This window comes from Vulpes lagopus, chromosome 9 (genome assembly GCF_018345385.1).
Source record: "Vulpes lagopus strain Blue_001 chromosome 9, ASM1834538v1, whole genome shotgun sequence".
NCBI classification, from domain to species: domain Eukaryota; kingdom Metazoa; phylum Chordata; class Mammalia; order Carnivora; family Canidae; genus Vulpes; species Vulpes lagopus.
The window spans coordinates 52,503,600-52,520,790 of NC_054832.1; the positions used below are offsets into that span (position 1 = coordinate 52,503,600).

Consider the following 17,191-nt stretch of genomic DNA (forward strand, 5'->3'; position numbering starts at 1 on the left):
GCTCAGTGCCCATCCCCTTGCTTCTGGAGTTGTCAGCATTTTACCCATTCGATTTCATCTACTCATCCTCCAACTCACATTTTTGGGGGCGGGAGAGTGGGAGGCTGTAGTGTATTAGAACAAATCCTAATTTTCATGCTACTTCACCTATAAATACTTCAGTAGATAAAATTTGGGTTTTTAATTGGAGAACAGTTCACTGAAATAAGAGTTTGGGGAAGGGATAATGAACACAATGACTATTAATTGAGTCTTTAGTATATGCCAGATATTTTTTACACATACTATTTAATTCTTCTAAAACCTCATGAGGTTGCTGTTATTATCGTTCACATGTCATAAATGAGGAACATGAAGCTATACAAAACTACATGATGTGCCTGACATCACTCTGCTGGTAAATGCAATTGTTGGGGAATTAAACCTAGTCCATCAGACTGTAGTGTCCTTCCCATCAAGGTCAGGACTCTGCTGAATGTTGTTGGTATGAAGGGAACAGGAACTACAAAGTTAGGATGTGGGATGCTTTGACTATATCCCCAGGATCATAATTCGAGATGATGTAAACATAATGCCTATAATATTTTTTAATAAGTAGGCTCCACACCCACCCAGGAGCCCAACTCTGGGCTTAAACTCACGACCCTGAGATCAAAATCTGAGCTAAGATCAAGAGTCAGATGCTTAACCAACTGCACCCCAATAATGGCTATAATTTATGTGCCAAAATATTTGGTGACTTTTAGGGGAGAGAGGTGCTCATAGACGATCTGGTCAATGCTCAAACAGGGAGAGAGAGAAAACAGCTGCATAGCTGAGCCACTGGGGACTCGGGTTTCTGCATTCAAGGGGAGGGATGGTTTAGGGGAGGCAGGTCAAAGGCCAACAGTGGTGGTGACAGGGTAACTCCAATGAGAAGGAGGAGTGACCCTGGTGGAAAGCCCAGGTACAGTAAAAGGGGAGAGGGTAAGTGAGTGGCTATTCATAATGGCATATGGAGCCCAGTGAGCAGAGTGACAAGGGCCAGGAGAGAAGTCACAGTGGGAGGATCCAAGAAGAAAGAGCAGCAGGTGGGAGAAAGAAAGGAACAGGACTGAATATCGTCTTTTTGGGAAAAAATGAATTGGATATCAAAGCAATTGCCTGGTTCCATGCTACTCAACATAGGCCAGTGACAGTCTACAAACTCTCCTACCAGTCCCCCATGACCTAGGTGCAGAAATTGAGGAGAAGCAATAGTTTACAGGTTCGTGTAGCAGGATGATAGAACCCCAACTGCCATGGGCCAGGGCTTTTCTGTAGTTTACAGAAGTATCAATCCATGACAGATTAGAGATTTCTTTAAAATGACCCTTCACAGGGCTCCTGGGTGGCTCAGTCAGTTAAGCCTCTGCCTTCAGTTCAGGTCATGATCTCAGAGTCCTGGGATGTGACCCTGCATCAGGCTCCCTGCTCAGTGTCGAGTCTGCTTCTTCCTCTCCCTCTGCCTCTGTCTCTGTGGTTTCTCTCTCAAGTAAATAAATAAAATCTTTAAAAAGTAAAATAAAATAATCCTTCACTTGTGACAAGCACTGGATATTATATAAGACTGACAAATCACTGATCTCTACCTCTGAAACCAATAATACATTATTATATGTTAATTGAATTTAAATATTTTTTTTAAAAATCAAAAAAAATCAAAACGATCCTTCACCACGGGCAGCTTTAGAAGTATTGGTCTATATTGCCTATGTATTATGATGTGTTTGCTCTAATTTTCCCATCTTGTTTGATCAAGGCCATGGGACACTTCATTGCAATAGGCAGCTTCCGTAATCTTCCCTATAGTCTTAAAAGAAACAACAGCCAAATTTAAATTGGAGGAGTTAACATTGACCACTTTTGCTACCAGCTACCTTGAGAGAGGAAACAAAGCTTCATGCTTTTTTTTTTTAAGATTTTATTTATTTATTTTTGAGAGACATAGAGAGAGAGAGAGAGAGAGGCAGAGACAGGCAGAGGGAGAAGCAGGCTTCCCATGGGGAGCCAGATGTGGGACTCGATCCCGGGACCCTGGGATCACGACCTGAGCCAAAGACAGATAGATGCTCCACCACTGAGCCACCCCGGCATCCCAAGCCTCATGCTTTTTAATCACATTTAAAAGTTAACTGAACCCAGTTTTCCAAACTTTTAGTAAAAGCTTTCCCAGAATTCTAAGATTGGCGATGGTTACTGTGGCCTTCCTGAAGAGATTTTATTTTCAGACTTTATTCCTCGTTTTAGGATTACCACAAGTTTTAAAAGTAATTGAACTTGGTCTAGACAGCAGATTTCGGTAGTTGCTAAGGAACTGGATTACTGCTAATCTAACGAATGTATTATTCATTTTTATTTCCGTTTGTTACTACAGTACTTTAATTGCAGATAAATGTCTTTTATGGCTCTCCAGGATGTAAAGCATTTCTCTGTTAGGTGGTGGGTTAGCCAGGGGAGACCATGTTTGCATGCACCCTCCAAACAGATGGCATTCAGGCATGAAGTGGCTCAAAAGAAGAAAAAAAGGCTTCTTTCGACATAAACAATAGCTGGCCTTGTAAGCAAGGCCACGGCCGAGTGCCCAGGGCCAGGCCAGCATAAGACCCACGGCCTAGGGCCGAGGCCGCTGGTGCTGCGCACTCTCCTGACTGCCTCTTCATGTCGCAGATGATGTCATTCTGCAACCTGCTGCCACAGTCAGCAGGCAGTCAGGTCCTCAGATAAAAGACTGGTTGTCAAACTAAGAAACTCATTTTCCACACGGCAGCCAGAGCAAGCTTTTGGAAAATAAATCTGATAGCATCACCCCAACCTCCCTGACCTCTCCAACCCCACTCTCCTTGAAACACTTGAGTGATTCCCAGGGCCTTTAAGATAAGAATTAAAACCTGAACGGGACTTCAGAGACCCCACCTGGGCCGTCCCCTCTCCAAGTGCACAACACACCGTGCTCAGCCTTTCTATTCCTTCGAAAGGCGGCCTTGTCCATACTTTTTGTTCCACCCAGCCCACAGCTCACTCACAACTCACCAGTGCTCACTGCCAGTCCCCCTCGGTGGGAAGGTCTCCCCCTAGCCAAGAGGTCTCCCCTCAGCTGGCAGTCTCAGGTAGGTCCTCATCAAATCCACACCACTCCTTCCTGGCATTTGTCCCATCTACTGTTTAATGTTTATTTGTCATATCTTTGATTAAGGACTGGTTTTTCTTTTTCTTTTTTTTGTTTAAGATTTTATTTATTTATTCATGAGACACACAGAGAAGCAGATACCCAGGCAGAGGGAGAAGCAGGCTCCATGCAGGGAGCCCGATGTGGGACTCAATCCCGGGACTCCAGGATCACGCCCTGAGCTGAAAAGGCAGACACTCAACCACTGAGCCACCCAGGTGTCCCAGAACTGGTTTTTCAATAGACTAGAGCTCAGGAAGGCAGAAACTGCCTGATTTTTCTTCAGACTGTACTTCCAGTTTCTAGAAGAGCCCCTAGCGCAGAGCTAGCACTCCAAGAGTCGAAATGGGAGGCAGAAATTCTTAAACATAAACTCCAAACCACCTTCCAGGCTATGTGAACAGTCCTCAAGGGCCATGACGTCATGAGCTGGATCGTTGCCAAGGCATCAACGTGAAGCTCTAGCAAGGGACCCAGCAGCTGCTCCTCCATGTGCCAGTTGCCACCTCTTACAGAGTAATTCCTAAGAACTTAAAACAGTTTTGTTCTTTATGAAAAATAACACCGCCACCACCAAAAAAAAAAAAAAAAAGGCAACAACTGCTAGTGCTGGTGCCTAACAAGAGCAAGTGAAGCTATGTAATACTGCCGTCTTTCACGGGGGATATATGCTATGGGCATATTCATGAATTTGAAGGTTAATAATAGCTAACGTCTATGAAACTCTGACAAGGGATGAGGCTGTGTGCTGGTGCTTGGGTATGTTTTCCCACTTAATCTTCTCAACAGATCTATTTTTATCCTCCTTTTTCAGATGAAGAAACAGAGATTCAGAAATGTCACGTGATTCATCCAAGGTCACACAGCTAGTAATGGCAGAGAGTCGAGTTGAAGCCCCATGACCTAACTAACTCCAGAGCCTGCACTCTTAACCATTACCTTTATCACCTCTCCCAGAGAGGTCCAGGCACATCCTTAGCAGATATCAAGGGAGTTCTGTACTCTTAGACTAAATATTCTTTTCATAGAAGAATAGCTGTTGCTTAATCTGATACTTTGAGTTTAGGTTAAGACTTCACTAAAAATAGCTAAATAGCTCACCTTTAGTTTCTTCATCTTCAATACATCTTCAATTTTGATCCATTTCTAAAATACAGATTGATTATCTCTCTCTCTCTTTCAGGCTCAGGAATGTTCAATGGCTTCTCTCTGCTTAAAAGAATACGACATAAACAATAGCTGGCCTTGTAAGCAAGGGTCCCTTGCTAGTGACACCACTTAGCCTGGCACATGGGACCCCATGAACTGACCCAGGCTCTGTCCTCTCTCATCACCCACTGCATCCTTCATATAGGACTCTTTTCTTGCCTGAAATGTGTGTCTCTCATCTTGAAATGCTATTCATCCATCCAAATCAGGTCAATCTGAGGGACAAATCATATATAGAATGACAACAAATATTACTATTATTTTAAATGAATTTAAATATTATTTTTTTAATTTAAATATTAAGTTCCATAATACTCAACTAAGTCTGAGAGGAAAGATTAATTGAGGAAAAAAAAGAGATTGAGAAAGCTCTTGGCCTTTTGCAAACATGATTGATAAGGTTTTCAATAGCAGATTCAATTTCAAATTAGGAAAGAATATTTAACATCACTTCTAGAGGGTTTTTTTTCCCCCTCTCAACAAATCTAAATCTACCAGAAGGGCTTTGCAGCAGTTTTCTCAAAGTGTAACAAATTCTACTTTGTATATCATCTCTTCATGTTTAATTATAAGGATTTGAATTTGCAGCACCAATTAATCAGTAATTAGATAGTACTGTACCAAAAGAAATTAAACAAAGATAAAAACAAAAACACAACTCAGCACAAGACCATATCATCTGGTAAATTTCACATAGCATAATAAAAATACTCTAGGAGACATACAGGTTAATTGAATCAGTAACAATATATTCTTTTGACTTTTGGTTACTGTTGTTGTTCATGATCTCCAAGGCCAGTGGGAAAGTCAAGGGTAATCCAAGTAAAAAAAATGCTCTGATTATACTAATATTTATTCCTCTTTTCACTCTTCATCAGAAATCCAGTTCATGACACTCAATAATTGTTTTGAAATGTAGTGGTAGATTTTGGCAATGCAAAAAAAATTATAATTCCTTCTTTTTAATTTAAATTCAATTAGCCAACATATAGTATACTCATCATTAGTTTCAGATGCAGAGTTCAGTAATTCATCAGTTGCATATATAACACCCAATGCTCAGCACATCACATGCCCTCCCTAATGCCCATCACCCAGTTACCCCGTCCCCCCACCCAACACCCCTCCAGCAGTCCTCGGTTTGTTTCTATAGTTAAAGAGTCTCTCGTGGTTACTTTCTAATGATACTTTCTCTGTTGATCTTCATGTTTAAAAAACACATAAATGAATTTTGGATTTAACTGGCATTTAGACCTCTAAAACAGAATGTTCGCCTTAGATATAAAAAAATAAAAATCCAAAAAGATACAAAGCAGATTGAGGAAGGAAAAATGAATGTTCCTGAAACGGAGCTGTAGGAGAGGAAAAAGGCGTGCCTGCATAGCAAGTCCCTTTAGAATCAGGGCAGAGGGCAGGGGCACCTTCTCCCTACAATCGTGTCATTTCCCTGTGCCAACTCATGGCTGCTTCTCCTGGCTTCCAGCTTTTTGTTAATAAGCAAAAGAAGAGACTGACAGTTGGAAACAGAAATCAGCCTCTCTCATAATTCAGTGTGGAAAGAGATGTCAGAGCAGCCTGTTCGTGTGTGCCCCCCACTGGCGTGGAGTGATCCCTATGGCTGGGCTGGGTGGGTGGCAGCCGGTCAGAGAAGCCCCACAGTCTACAGAGCTCAGTGTGGAGCAAACCTTTCTCCTTCAAGGCCTCCCATTACTCCTTCCCCCGTGACCATGACTACGTGGGAGAATGAAACAACAAAATACTCAAAATCGGGATCCCTGGGTGGCGCAGCGGTTTGGCGCCTGCCTTTGGCCCAGGGCGCGATCCTGGAGACCCGGGATCGAATCCCATATCAGGCTCCCGGTGCATGGAGCCTGCTTCTCCCTCTGCCTGTGTCTCTGCCTCTCTCTCTCTCTCTGTGACTATCATAAATAAATAAAAATTTTTTAAAAAAAATACTCAAAATCACCTTAAGGCACTTTAAGTTCCTGTTTCAAGAGGCTTTGTTTCTGTAAGAAACTGGCATCACCTTTACTCCCAAATATGAGGATCAAGTCAATTATGGATATTGTAAAATCTTTTAATTGTGTGCCAAATGAATGAGCAGGTTTTTCCCTAAGTATATGAGATTGTCTTGAAAACTCTGGCAGGGATCCCTGGGTGGCGCAGCGGTTTGGCGCCTGCCTTTGGCCCAGGGCGCGATCCTGGAGACCCGGGATCGAATCCCACGTCGGGCTCCCGGTGCATGGAGCCTGCTTCTCCCTCTGCCTGTGTCTCTGCCTCTCTCTCTCTCTCTGTGTGTGTGTGTGTGACTATCATAAAAAAAAAAAAAAAAAAAAAAAAAAACTCTGGCAAAGTGAATTTCACTGTGTACTCTCAAGCTTGCTTTCTAGAAGCATTTAATTACCATTCTCTGAAAAAAAAAAATTAATGTGTCTTTTGATAGAAGAGTTTGCCAAGAAAGAGGGTAAGGTGCTTTGAGAATAACTATATGAGAAAATTTGAAAGATTCTCATCTTTTGGTACCTTGGATTGAAGAGTAAGCTTTGGGGACGCCTGGGTGGCTCAGTGGTTGAGCATCTGCCTTTGGCTCAGGGTGTGATCCTGGGGTCCAGGATCGAGTCCCACATCAGACTCCCTGCAAGGAGCCTGCTTCTCTGTCTCTCATGAATAAATAAATAAAATCTTTTTTAAAAAAGGGTAAGCTTTGTTCAGTAATTAGCATTGTCATGGACATTAGAGAGCCAGATTGTAATAATTTTAATAACTTCATGATGAAATTAATCAAGCAGCCCTCCCAAATTGGGGAACAATTTGATTTTTCTCCAATTTAGGAATCTCTTTTCCCTGTGTATTGTGAAGTGATGCTATAAAGTTTCCATCTCTAAGAGTTCACTGCTTTAAAAATTATACAGCACACCATCCATGTAAGGCACGTTGGTAAACGTGGCATTCGTTGGTTAATATGGTTTATTAATCCTCTGTTGTACATCTTTGACTGTTCCCTAGTTTGAAAATGTTCATCTCTCAGGAGGTGGTACAATTTATCTGATGCCACTGTACCACATAAATTTTTGCCTCTCGATATTAACTTCTTTATTGAAATCAGCTTCAGCAAGCTGGCTCCAGTTCTCAATGATCATTATCTTACGAACCTTCACTCGGGTTAACTGGCCAAAAGTAATGAACCAGAGTGACCTCTTCATGTCAGTGAAGATGGCTCTTCACTTGAATATCGTGGTAACTACTCCTATCACCCGTCCTTCCTGTAGGAGAGTGTGGTGAAACAGAGCACTGGAGTTTAGACACCTCTCATTGCATTTCTCCTCCACTGCCGCCCATTTCAGTAAATGGTGCTAGTTAATGCTGAAGCCAAACAGCTGGGAGCCATCCTGGAGCGCTCCCTTTTGCTCATCTCCCACACTCGGTGCTCCAGCCTGTCCTGCCCCATCAGGCGCCTCTGCCCCTACCCTAGGTCAAGCCACTATGTCCTCTTATCCCGATTCCTAGCAATTGTCTCCTAACTGGCCTCCCTGTTTCTAGTCTGCTTTCCCTAAAATCCATTCTCCGTATAGTAGCTCAGATCATTATTTTTAATCATATTATGTCACTAGGCCTGTGTAAAGCCTTCCAGTGACTTCCTATCCCACTTTGAATAAAACTGAAACAGCTCCCATGGCCAAAGGACCCCACATGACCAGCTCTGCACCCTTCTCCCCTTCTCCCCCAAAGTAGATCCTTCTTCAACTACCCACCATTTATTCCCACCACCTAGCCTTTACATAGCTGTCCCTTGTGCTTGGAGGGCACATCCCTACCTCCTTAAAACTGATTGCCCCCCCCCCTTCACACTTCACCTCAGATGTCACCTCCTCAGAGAAACCATCCCTGGCCACCTTAAGTGCAACTACCCTCAATAACTGTCATGTCAACCTCCTTATACACTTCATAGCCCTTGTCACTATCAGAAATTATTCTATTCCTTTTTGTTTGTTTACTGGTAATTGTGTTTCTCCCCACCAGCCTTGTCTGTAGTTCACCATGCATTACCTATGCCTAGAACAAGGTCTAACTCATAGTGCACTCTCAATAAACACTTGTTAGATGAATAGCCAATGAATGAACCCTTCTCTTTTTCATACTGTAGGATTTCGACTGGATCACTTAATCTCTGGACCTCAGCAGAATTTCTGATCTGTACAATAAAACTAACAAAAGTTTGGATTTTATGGGGATAACGTTAAAGGTGTAAATGTGTGTAGTAGCATGTGGTACATGGTACATGTGGGGCACATGGCCCACAAAAGGCACAGAGCGAGCACAGATAACAGTGTCCCCCTTCCCTGTTTTACAGGAAATCTTCGGAGGAACTGGACATGGACAAAGTGACAGCAGCAATGGTACTAACCAGTTTGTCTACCAGCCCATTGGTTCGAAGCCCTCCTGTGCGGCCAAATGGTAAGCCTGGGCTATGGGGCATAGGGAAGGGACCCCTGACACCAAGAGCAGAGCCTCTCTTTGAGGGACCTCATTTCTGTCCAACACAATAAACAGTTAACTGTCACCCATTAGCAGAAAGCAAGGGGAAATGTGGGAGAAATGGAGACATCACAACTATCCTCTTCCCCCTCATCTTCCCAGGGACTTCACAACATCTCATTCATACCTCCATCCACTCAACTCACATTTACTGAGCTCCAGCACCTTTCCAGAACACAACTTTCAATGCTTGTGCTCCTTTTTTCCCAGGTAAATGGAGATTGGTCCAATGAAGTTATTTTCACCAGCATTATTTCTGGTCCATTGGACAGGCGGTTGGATCAAAGAACTCTGGATATTAAACATTTTGAAAAAGTATTATCCTAACAGAATAATAAAATTAATCAAATATAAGTATGTAGTGCATTCACTCATTCAATATATATTGATTAGGTACCATACTTGATGGTTTGGAAACATCACTGAAAACTGTCCGTACTCAATCGTTCATATTGTACAATTTCTTTGGGGGAAAAATCCTATCAATTAGATTGATGACTAGCATTCATTAAGCACTCATTGTGTGCCAAGTACTAAGCTTACTGCATCTCATATAATTCTCCCAACGACTCTATGAAATGTTACAATTGCTATTTTACACTGAGGCAAATGAGGGGTAACTGCCTTGTAAATATCAGAGCCAAAATCCCCAATCCCCAAAGATATGTGGATATCTTTCTGATTCCACATCTTCCATCTTAATTAGGATATAATATTGACGCACGTAATTCCATAGGCTAAATCAGGAGGGCAGCAGATGAGGTTGGAGAGCATGACCCAAATCGATCAAGAGGAGCCATGTTTTCCTGGCTAGGAGTTTGAACATTAATCTAAGGCAATAGGATAGCTATTAAGTGGTAGGCCCTGGAAAGTTATGAGGGGGATTACAGGCAAAAACAAAAAACACAACCCTACAGGTGTCCTGGACCTTGGTGGTCACAGTGGGGATGAATAGGACATAAATGAGAACGGTGAAGCAGGTAGTATCAACAAGACTTGGTGAGAGATGGAGAGGATGAAAGAGAGGCAGCCATAAGGGTGACTTCCAGGCCATCAGGAGGAGGCTCCTCCCTGAGATAGGGAGCAGAGCAGAGGCATAGATCTTTGGGCGACTGTTAGGGGAAGAAGCAGGGCTGCTGAACAAGATGAAGGTCTAGTCTGAAACATGTTCAGTAGGAAGACCCTGAGGACCTTCCAAGGGTCCGGGTCTGGTGGGGATTTGGGTACAATCTAGGCGAGAGACGGGGCTGATAATGCAGGACTGGAAGGCATCATGGTGAAGCCAGGGAAAGAGATGAGATCCCCTCAGGGGGGCTGTGTAGAGGTAGAGTGTGACAAGAAGGTGGCTAAGGGCAATGGTAAGACCCGTCATCATGTAAGAGACCAGCAGAGAGAAAAGAGCCCGAGGGGAGCCTGCAGGCTCCCCAGAGATCTAGAGGAGAACCAGGAGAGTGTGGTTCCATGCAAGTCAAGGGAAAAGCATGTTTCAAGGAGAGCCTCTGGTGCTACCGAAGGTCAATCATGAGGACTGAATTCTGTACCAAGTAGAAGGTCACCAGTGGCTTTGGCAAGAGCCTTCACAGTGGGCCAGCCATGGGTGGAAGCCAGACTGCAGTTCACTGAAATGTAGTGCACTTGATGAAACTTTCCAGCAAGGGAAAACCTTCTCTAGCCTAGTCGGTTATGGGATTGAGCCACGGTTCCCACATAATTTGCTTTTCAGCATGAGATATTAAAATAAATATGCTAAATATCCAGTGAGTCTTCACCAGCCCTTACTCTAATCCAACCGGGGTGTAAGGTGCTCTGGAAATAAACCTGACCATCCCCGTTGAATGACCTGACCTTCTCCGGGCTTCTTGGCAAACAGGCATCCTGACTTACCTTTCTCAGCTTGGCAATGCCTCTTACAGAGAGATTACAGTAAACCCCAAACTGAAGGCATCCCCAAAACCCAACAGAGAAAAAAGGAACTGCAGAGGAAAAAAAATTTATGTTTTTGCTATAATCATCATTTTTACTGTTGTAGTCTTTTTTTTTTAAATTGAGAACATCTTTAATGTTCTTCTGTATTAAAAAGTTAGAATCAAAAGAAACTTTTCACTTCTTCAATGAAAACTTTTAAAAAAAAAAAAAAAAAAAAAAAAAAAAGAAAACTTTTGTTAGCACAGTTATAAAGAAAGTAATTCAGTGTTTGTTATGATCTAAAAAAAAATAATAACTACCCAATTAATAATCCCAAGTTGTCTATTATCTCCCGTTTAGTCTACAACAGGAAGCAAAAAAAATTTTTTTGGAAGGAAGCAAATTTTTTAAAGGGGAAAGCAGTTTATGAAAATGAAGGAATTGTTCATTTCTTTAGAAATCAAGATTATATCCAGAATTACCGTATGTCAGTGAGTTTTTGAAAACTGTTGTGTTCCTTTTCTGGGTCTGAGAAGGATCGTTTTGTCTGGATGTGGGTCTGCAAAGACAGAGTCCAGCAGTGTGTGTCTGCATTTGGGGGCAAATATTTGTTTAAGAAAAGAAGATGCTGTTCTCTAAAAAAAAAAAAAAAAAAACCACTCTGAACTGGTTCTGACTTCTTTTTTGAAAACTTTAATTCTATATCAAATTGTCCTTCTGTTTAAATAGTGTTTCTAAAGGAAAGGTGGCTCACAAGTAAACAAGGTAACTTTTGGCATTGACATGAAGCAGTGTAGCCACGCCGTGATAGTAGTTGGTTTTCAGAATAAATTCCGTCACTCATACCTACCATGACTACACATCTAGCACCGTGAACTTATTTTATTTTTCAGGTGCTTGCCACAGTAGATTTACAGGCCTCCTAAGCCGGCCATGCCAAGTAATTGTCACTGCAGGTAATATTACCTAGGGCCCTACATTAGGCTCCCCTTGAAACAGTGTTGTAGTGAATGGAGCTTTCTTGTTTACAGTAGGTGACTCGGGCCCCATCAGTGCCTCAGTCTCTGTGTAGACCGCAGGGGTGAGAGGCTAAGTTGGGTTTTGTTGAGGCTGGCAAGGTGTGAGCCCTCACAAATGACCACTGCATTCTGTTAGAGCCTTGCTTGAATGAGATGGATGACTTACTCTTGCTGTTTCAACGTCAGTCCACTCAGTGAACTTTTTGTTTGACACAGCTGAATCTATATGCTAGCAATCCGTAATTATGTAAGGCGGTTAAGAACTTTTCCCTTGAATCCAAGTCTACCATTTGTTTTCATTACTAATTACACAGATGTTAGCAGCATTTTTTTAATGAGGCGTTTTGAGACTTTTCCCCCCTTGTACTTAGAATATAGTTTTAATATATTCAGAATGTACATAAATATGAAGGAGAAATTATCCTTTAGAAAGAATTTATACAAACACTCATTAAGATTGGGCATCTTGAAAGATAAAGCAAATCCTTAGTGATTAAAAGAGTCCCCTCCTCTGCGACAAGACCTTCTAGCTGGGCAAAGATCTCTCCACATTAGCAAACATTTCATAATGTTTCCCCACAAGAGGAAAGGTAAAATCCCAGACCAGTCTCATCAGTACTAATTACCAATAAATTCTCCTCTGATCTCAGCTTTGCTGAAGACAAGGGAGGCTGCTCACGACACAGGCCCACATGCATGAAGGAGAAGAACAACTGGTAGACCAGGCTTTGGGCCTGGCACCCGTCTGAGTTACATACCAGTCATGTGGCGGGTCACTTAACTTCCAGGTGCCTCAGGACTTCCATCTGTAAAATAGACATGAGGTTCCTCCCTCGTAGACACAGATGGCGTGAGATCGTATGAGTGAGCTCTGGGAGATGCAAGACACTCATCAAATGTAGGGCACTATTATTCGTTCGAATGAGCTGTTACAATAAGGTAGATCTGTAGGTAACTATCCGGAAATTAATCTCTTACATCAGAGACTTTTTCTATAAATGTCATGCAAGGATCACAGACCTCTGAGAAAGTTCTCTTTAAAATAGGGAATGAGGGCAGAAGAGGGGGGAGACTACTGCCCAAGATTTTTTTCTTAGAAAGGCAAAGCGCCCCCACCCTCCGTAAGCAAACACAGCTTCTTTTTCTTCTTATTTTCACATAATCTCCACTGTCATCCTGCAAAACTAGCATCGAACAAAACCGCACACATCAGAAAACTGTTAGGAAAAACCTGTTGTGTGATTGAAATAGCTGTTTACAAAGTATGGAGCAACGCGACCCCCCCCCACGTTCAGAGTCAGTCTTACCTGCCCAACCGTGGCAAACTGTCGGGAGGGCGCAACTGCTTTCCTGAGCGGAGACCCGCGCCCCTGCTGCGCGCACACATGCACGCACATGCACACACACGGGCGCACACGGGCACACACGTGTGCACACGGGCACACGCGCGTGCACACATGAGTGCACACGTGTGCACACGCCCTCACACACATGCGCACACGCACGCACGAGCACACGCGCTTACACATGTGCACATGCGCGCGCACACGCACGCACACGAGCACACACGCATACGTGCACATGCGCTCACACACGTACGCACGCACACAGGCACACACGCGCACACGAGTGCACACGCGCTCACACACATGCACACACACGAGCACACGCGCTTACACACATGCACACGCGTGCGCACACACGAGCAGACGCACTCACACATGTGCACACACGAGCAGACACGCGCACGAGCACACGCATACGTGCACACACACGTGCGCACACACGAACATACACGCGCACGAGCGCACACACGCACGCACACACGAGCGCCCGTGCACACGCGCTCACACCCGCGGTGCCCCCCCGCCCCCACCCCCACCCCGGGGCGCAGCCCGGCGGGCGCTGACGCTGTGTTTGTGCGCAGGGCCCGAGGGCCTCAGCGGGTCCTGGAAGGAGGGAGGCGGCGTGCCCTCGAGCAGCAGCAGCAGCGGCTACTGGAGCTGGAGCGCCCCCAGCGACCAGTCCAACCCGTCCACGCCGTCGCCGCCGCTGTCCGCCGACAGCTTCAAGCCGCTCCGCAGCCCCGCGCCGCCGCCGCCGCCGCCGCCGCCGCCCCCGCCCCCGGACGACGGCATCGACGAGGCGGAGGCCAGCAACCTGCTCTTTGACGAGCCCATCCCCCGGAAGAGAAAGGTTGGTGTGTCGGCCACACCGCTCGGGGTGGGGGGCCGGTGCGACCTCCGGTGCTCGTCGGCCTGCCCACCGGCGAGGGGTCCTGGCCCAGGACAGCGGCCGCCGAGTCCCCGGTCGGAGGCTCCACGCACACGTGCCCGCCCCGGCCGGCCCGGCCCCCGCCCCGCCCCCGCCCCCGGGCGCTGGGGGAAGGGCTCCGGCGGGGGAGCTGCGGCTCGCCTGTGGGTGGAAGCTCCAGGAGCGCACTGGAGGCTCGGTCTGGCAGTGAACCCACCCGCACCCGCTTGTTGGGACTTTTATCTTTTCACCTGTAAAATAAAACTCATACTCAATTTTTCACTTTTCTGCTTCAGTAAGCCCTGAAGGGTTGTTGGGAAGCATATTCGGCGTCTTATTTTTATAACAGGGGCTTGGAACATACGTGCAAGCTGACATACAACCATTTGTGTGCACTCAGATACTAAAAAGTGCATATTTACCCAATCAAAAGTGAAAAAGATCGAATTCGTCGATTTAATGAATTAATTGGTTCTATTTTTATGTGACCCTCACAGCAGTCCCGCATGGTGAGTATTATTTTCCCATCCTGACAGGAGGAGGTTGAGACTCAGGAGGTCATGCGCTCACCTCACCCCTATCATGCAGGCGAGAAAGGGCCAGAGCTGTCATTCAAACACACACAGGTCTGCTCGACCTAAATTAGCTCATATTCTTTTCATTTTGTTCACATACGCTTAAATCGTTATGTTCACCCACAATTCTCCAAAAGTATTTCTATTTCATAGAAGAAAGCGAAGCTGCTATGTCTCAGCTTAACATTATTTTTTAAATCTCCATATAAATATGAAACTGTTCTTTCACATATAGGTCTTTTGTTATTGGTTGCTTTGTTATTAATGACTATTCACAAACCAAGGTCCAAAGCAAAACCGTGAGGACTGCAGTTGCGGTACAACCTTTCTTTCTCCCCCAATTCATTTCAAAGAGCAAAACAAAGAGATGGCATCGATCCAGCTGTCCCTCCCTGCCTCTCTCTTAGCATCATTCAGCGTGGGTAGCAGTGGAGGTTGTACAGGCAGTCTCTCGACTCAGAGAACAGGGCACTCACATAGCCTCTGCTCTTTCACCAGGGGAAGTAGCATGAAGAGTTGCTGTTTTACATAGCACTCCATTGGGCAGGGGGGCTGGAGTGGTACCAGCATCGTTTGGGTCCCCAGGGATTCTGTGTCTTTGCTTGACTACTCAGGGAGAGAGGCTGGCACTTGTATCAGTGGGGACCTGCAGGCGAGACAGCCCTGTGGACCTGAAGCATTGTCCTTTTGCGTCGGGCTGCACGGACTTTCTTTCTGGGGTCATCTGAGTGTGTTGTGTGGCTCTCATTAAGCAGGTCCTGGCCCTGTGGCAGGGACTCTCAGCCCCTCCATCCCCATGGCTTGTAAGGTGCACCCCTGAAAGCCTCCCACAGCCTTTCATTCCTAATGCAGTCATGAGCCAAAAATCAAGCGCTTGCACAACTAAGTTGCATTGGTCAGACTTGCACTTAGAGTCTATAGGTTTCAACTAAATGAGTCACCAAAGGAAAAGGGAGAAAAAAGCTTCCTTACAAAGTGACTTGATTTGAAGGGCACAGACCCACTCTGCAGGATACTAGAGAGTAGGAATAAATGCATGAATTAGAAACATGTTCATCCTTCTTTCTTTATGCTTTTTCCCCTCTGTTCAGACCCTGGATTTTCCCAGGATGATATCCCTACTGTTTGTGCTCATAGTCACTAATTTTTAAATCATGGACCTCATATAGACCAGGTTGTTGCCTTTTTAACTTAAAATTTTGTTGAATAGTGAGAGTAATGGGAATGTGGGATGGTTGCTATTCATTTTTTTAATTTATTGAGCGCCCATCAGACACAGGGCACAATGTCCTGAGATTGAGGATAGCCACTTCCTCTAAGGTTGGAAGTTGGGTGGGTAGACTCAGATGTGTAAAGAGACAGCAATGATCAGAACTGACAAATGCCGTGCTGACCATGTGGTAGAAACTCAGGAACTGTGGTGCAGTTATTTTAGTTTTTAAAATCCTATTTCTAAAGATTTCTAAGAGTTAATTTGCCTAATCCATTTAACAATACATCCTAGTCAGTGACACTTTGAGTTCATCTTGTTTTTCTCTTCATTCCCTTGATTCATCATATATTTGAGACCATGAACAATTGTGGTGGCTACATCTTGTATGGGGATTGTCTGAGAACCTTCCAGATCAGTATTTTCCAAACTGCAGGTCTCACTCCACTAACGGGTTATGAGTCAATTTAATGAGCTGTGAATAGCGCTTCTTTAATGAATAGGACAGAACAGGATGCATTGTACTCAACCAGGGTCGGTGTTGTCTCCTGATGCTTTTGTTTCGATTATACACTTAACGTGTGTAATGCACAAAATATTATCTCATACTGGGGCTCACGGTTTAAGAAGTTTGGAAGCCCCTGTTCCATATTTGAAAGAGAGAACGTGGTGGGTGGTTAAATGAAGGAGCCCTGAACAGTCAAAAGACCCACATTCTACCCTCAACTTTGCTACCCTGAGAACTTAAAATCATCTCACCTCTTTGATTATCAGCTTCTTCATCTCTAAACGCAGCAGACAGGTATTATGAAACTTCTCTCTGGATAATGGAGAAGGCAAAATGTGACCATTAGTAGAAGGGATGTGCAGACCCTAAAACCCCATGTGCCGGAATGTAGCAATATTGTAACGGACCTCTTTGACCCCTAAGCAAAGGTGACAGCATTCCCAAAATCGGATTATGAAGAAGTGGCCCTGGCCCTCCTCCTCCTTATGGAAGCTCTCTCGTCGCTCCTCTCACCACCCTCCTGTACATGGACACCTCACTGTCACCTCGTGGGGTGACCCATGCTCCTCTTATGTAAAGAGGAGGATAGTCTGAGCCCTATTGCCCAGGCCAGGCACTATCTCCTACTACCAGCAGTGAGGAGGAAACATTGGCTGAGAACAACTACATTTGCAAATTTAGTGACAGTTTACATGCTTTTAAGTGCAGCATTTCATTTCATCATCACAAAAAAGCCTGGGCATCTTCAGAGCCCCCTCCTGCAGAGGACACTTGCCAAGGTCACGGGAA

The 17,191-nt window shown here is 44.7% G+C and overlaps 1 protein-coding gene and 1 long non-coding RNA gene across 15 annotated transcripts in view; one reads left to right on the forward strand and one right to left on the reverse strand.

The window, feature by feature from the left end:
• Nucleotides 1-17,191, forward strand: part of ZNF704 (zinc finger protein 704) — a 242,056-nt gene that overhangs the window by 168,214 nt on the left and 56,651 nt on the right. For all 5 annotated transcript variants that reach the window (XR_005989897.1, XR_005989896.1, XR_005989898.1 and 2 more), the window contains 2 exons: nucleotides 8,748-8,851; nucleotides 13,784-14,052. Coding sequence is in view for 2 of the 5 variants with exons in the window: in XM_041768963.1 (XP_041624897.1) it covers nucleotides 8,748-8,851; nucleotides 13,784-14,052 (373 nt within the window). In the remaining 3 variants the exon portion in view is untranslated. The remainder of the gene's footprint in view (nucleotides 1-8,747; nucleotides 8,852-13,783; nucleotides 14,053-17,191) is intronic.
• Nucleotides 2,389-17,191, reverse strand: part of LOC121498790 — a 115,962-nt gene continuing 101,159 nt past the window's right edge. For 2 of the 10 annotated variants that reach the window (XR_005989903.1, XR_005989902.1), the window contains 6 exons: nucleotides 16,654-16,714; nucleotides 12,615-12,662; nucleotides 9,079-9,223; nucleotides 4,498-4,611; nucleotides 4,289-4,399; nucleotides 2,394-3,717 (listed from right to left, as the gene is read on the reverse strand). This is a non-coding gene — a long non-coding RNA (uncharacterized LOC121498790). Of the gene's footprint in view, nucleotides 3,718-4,288; nucleotides 4,400-4,497; nucleotides 4,612-9,078; nucleotides 9,224-12,614; nucleotides 12,663-14,232; nucleotides 14,361-16,653; nucleotides 16,715-17,191 lie in introns of those variants that run through there. The other 8 variants (XR_005989905.1, XR_005989907.1, XR_005989906.1 and 5 more) reach the window with 8 other exon arrangements.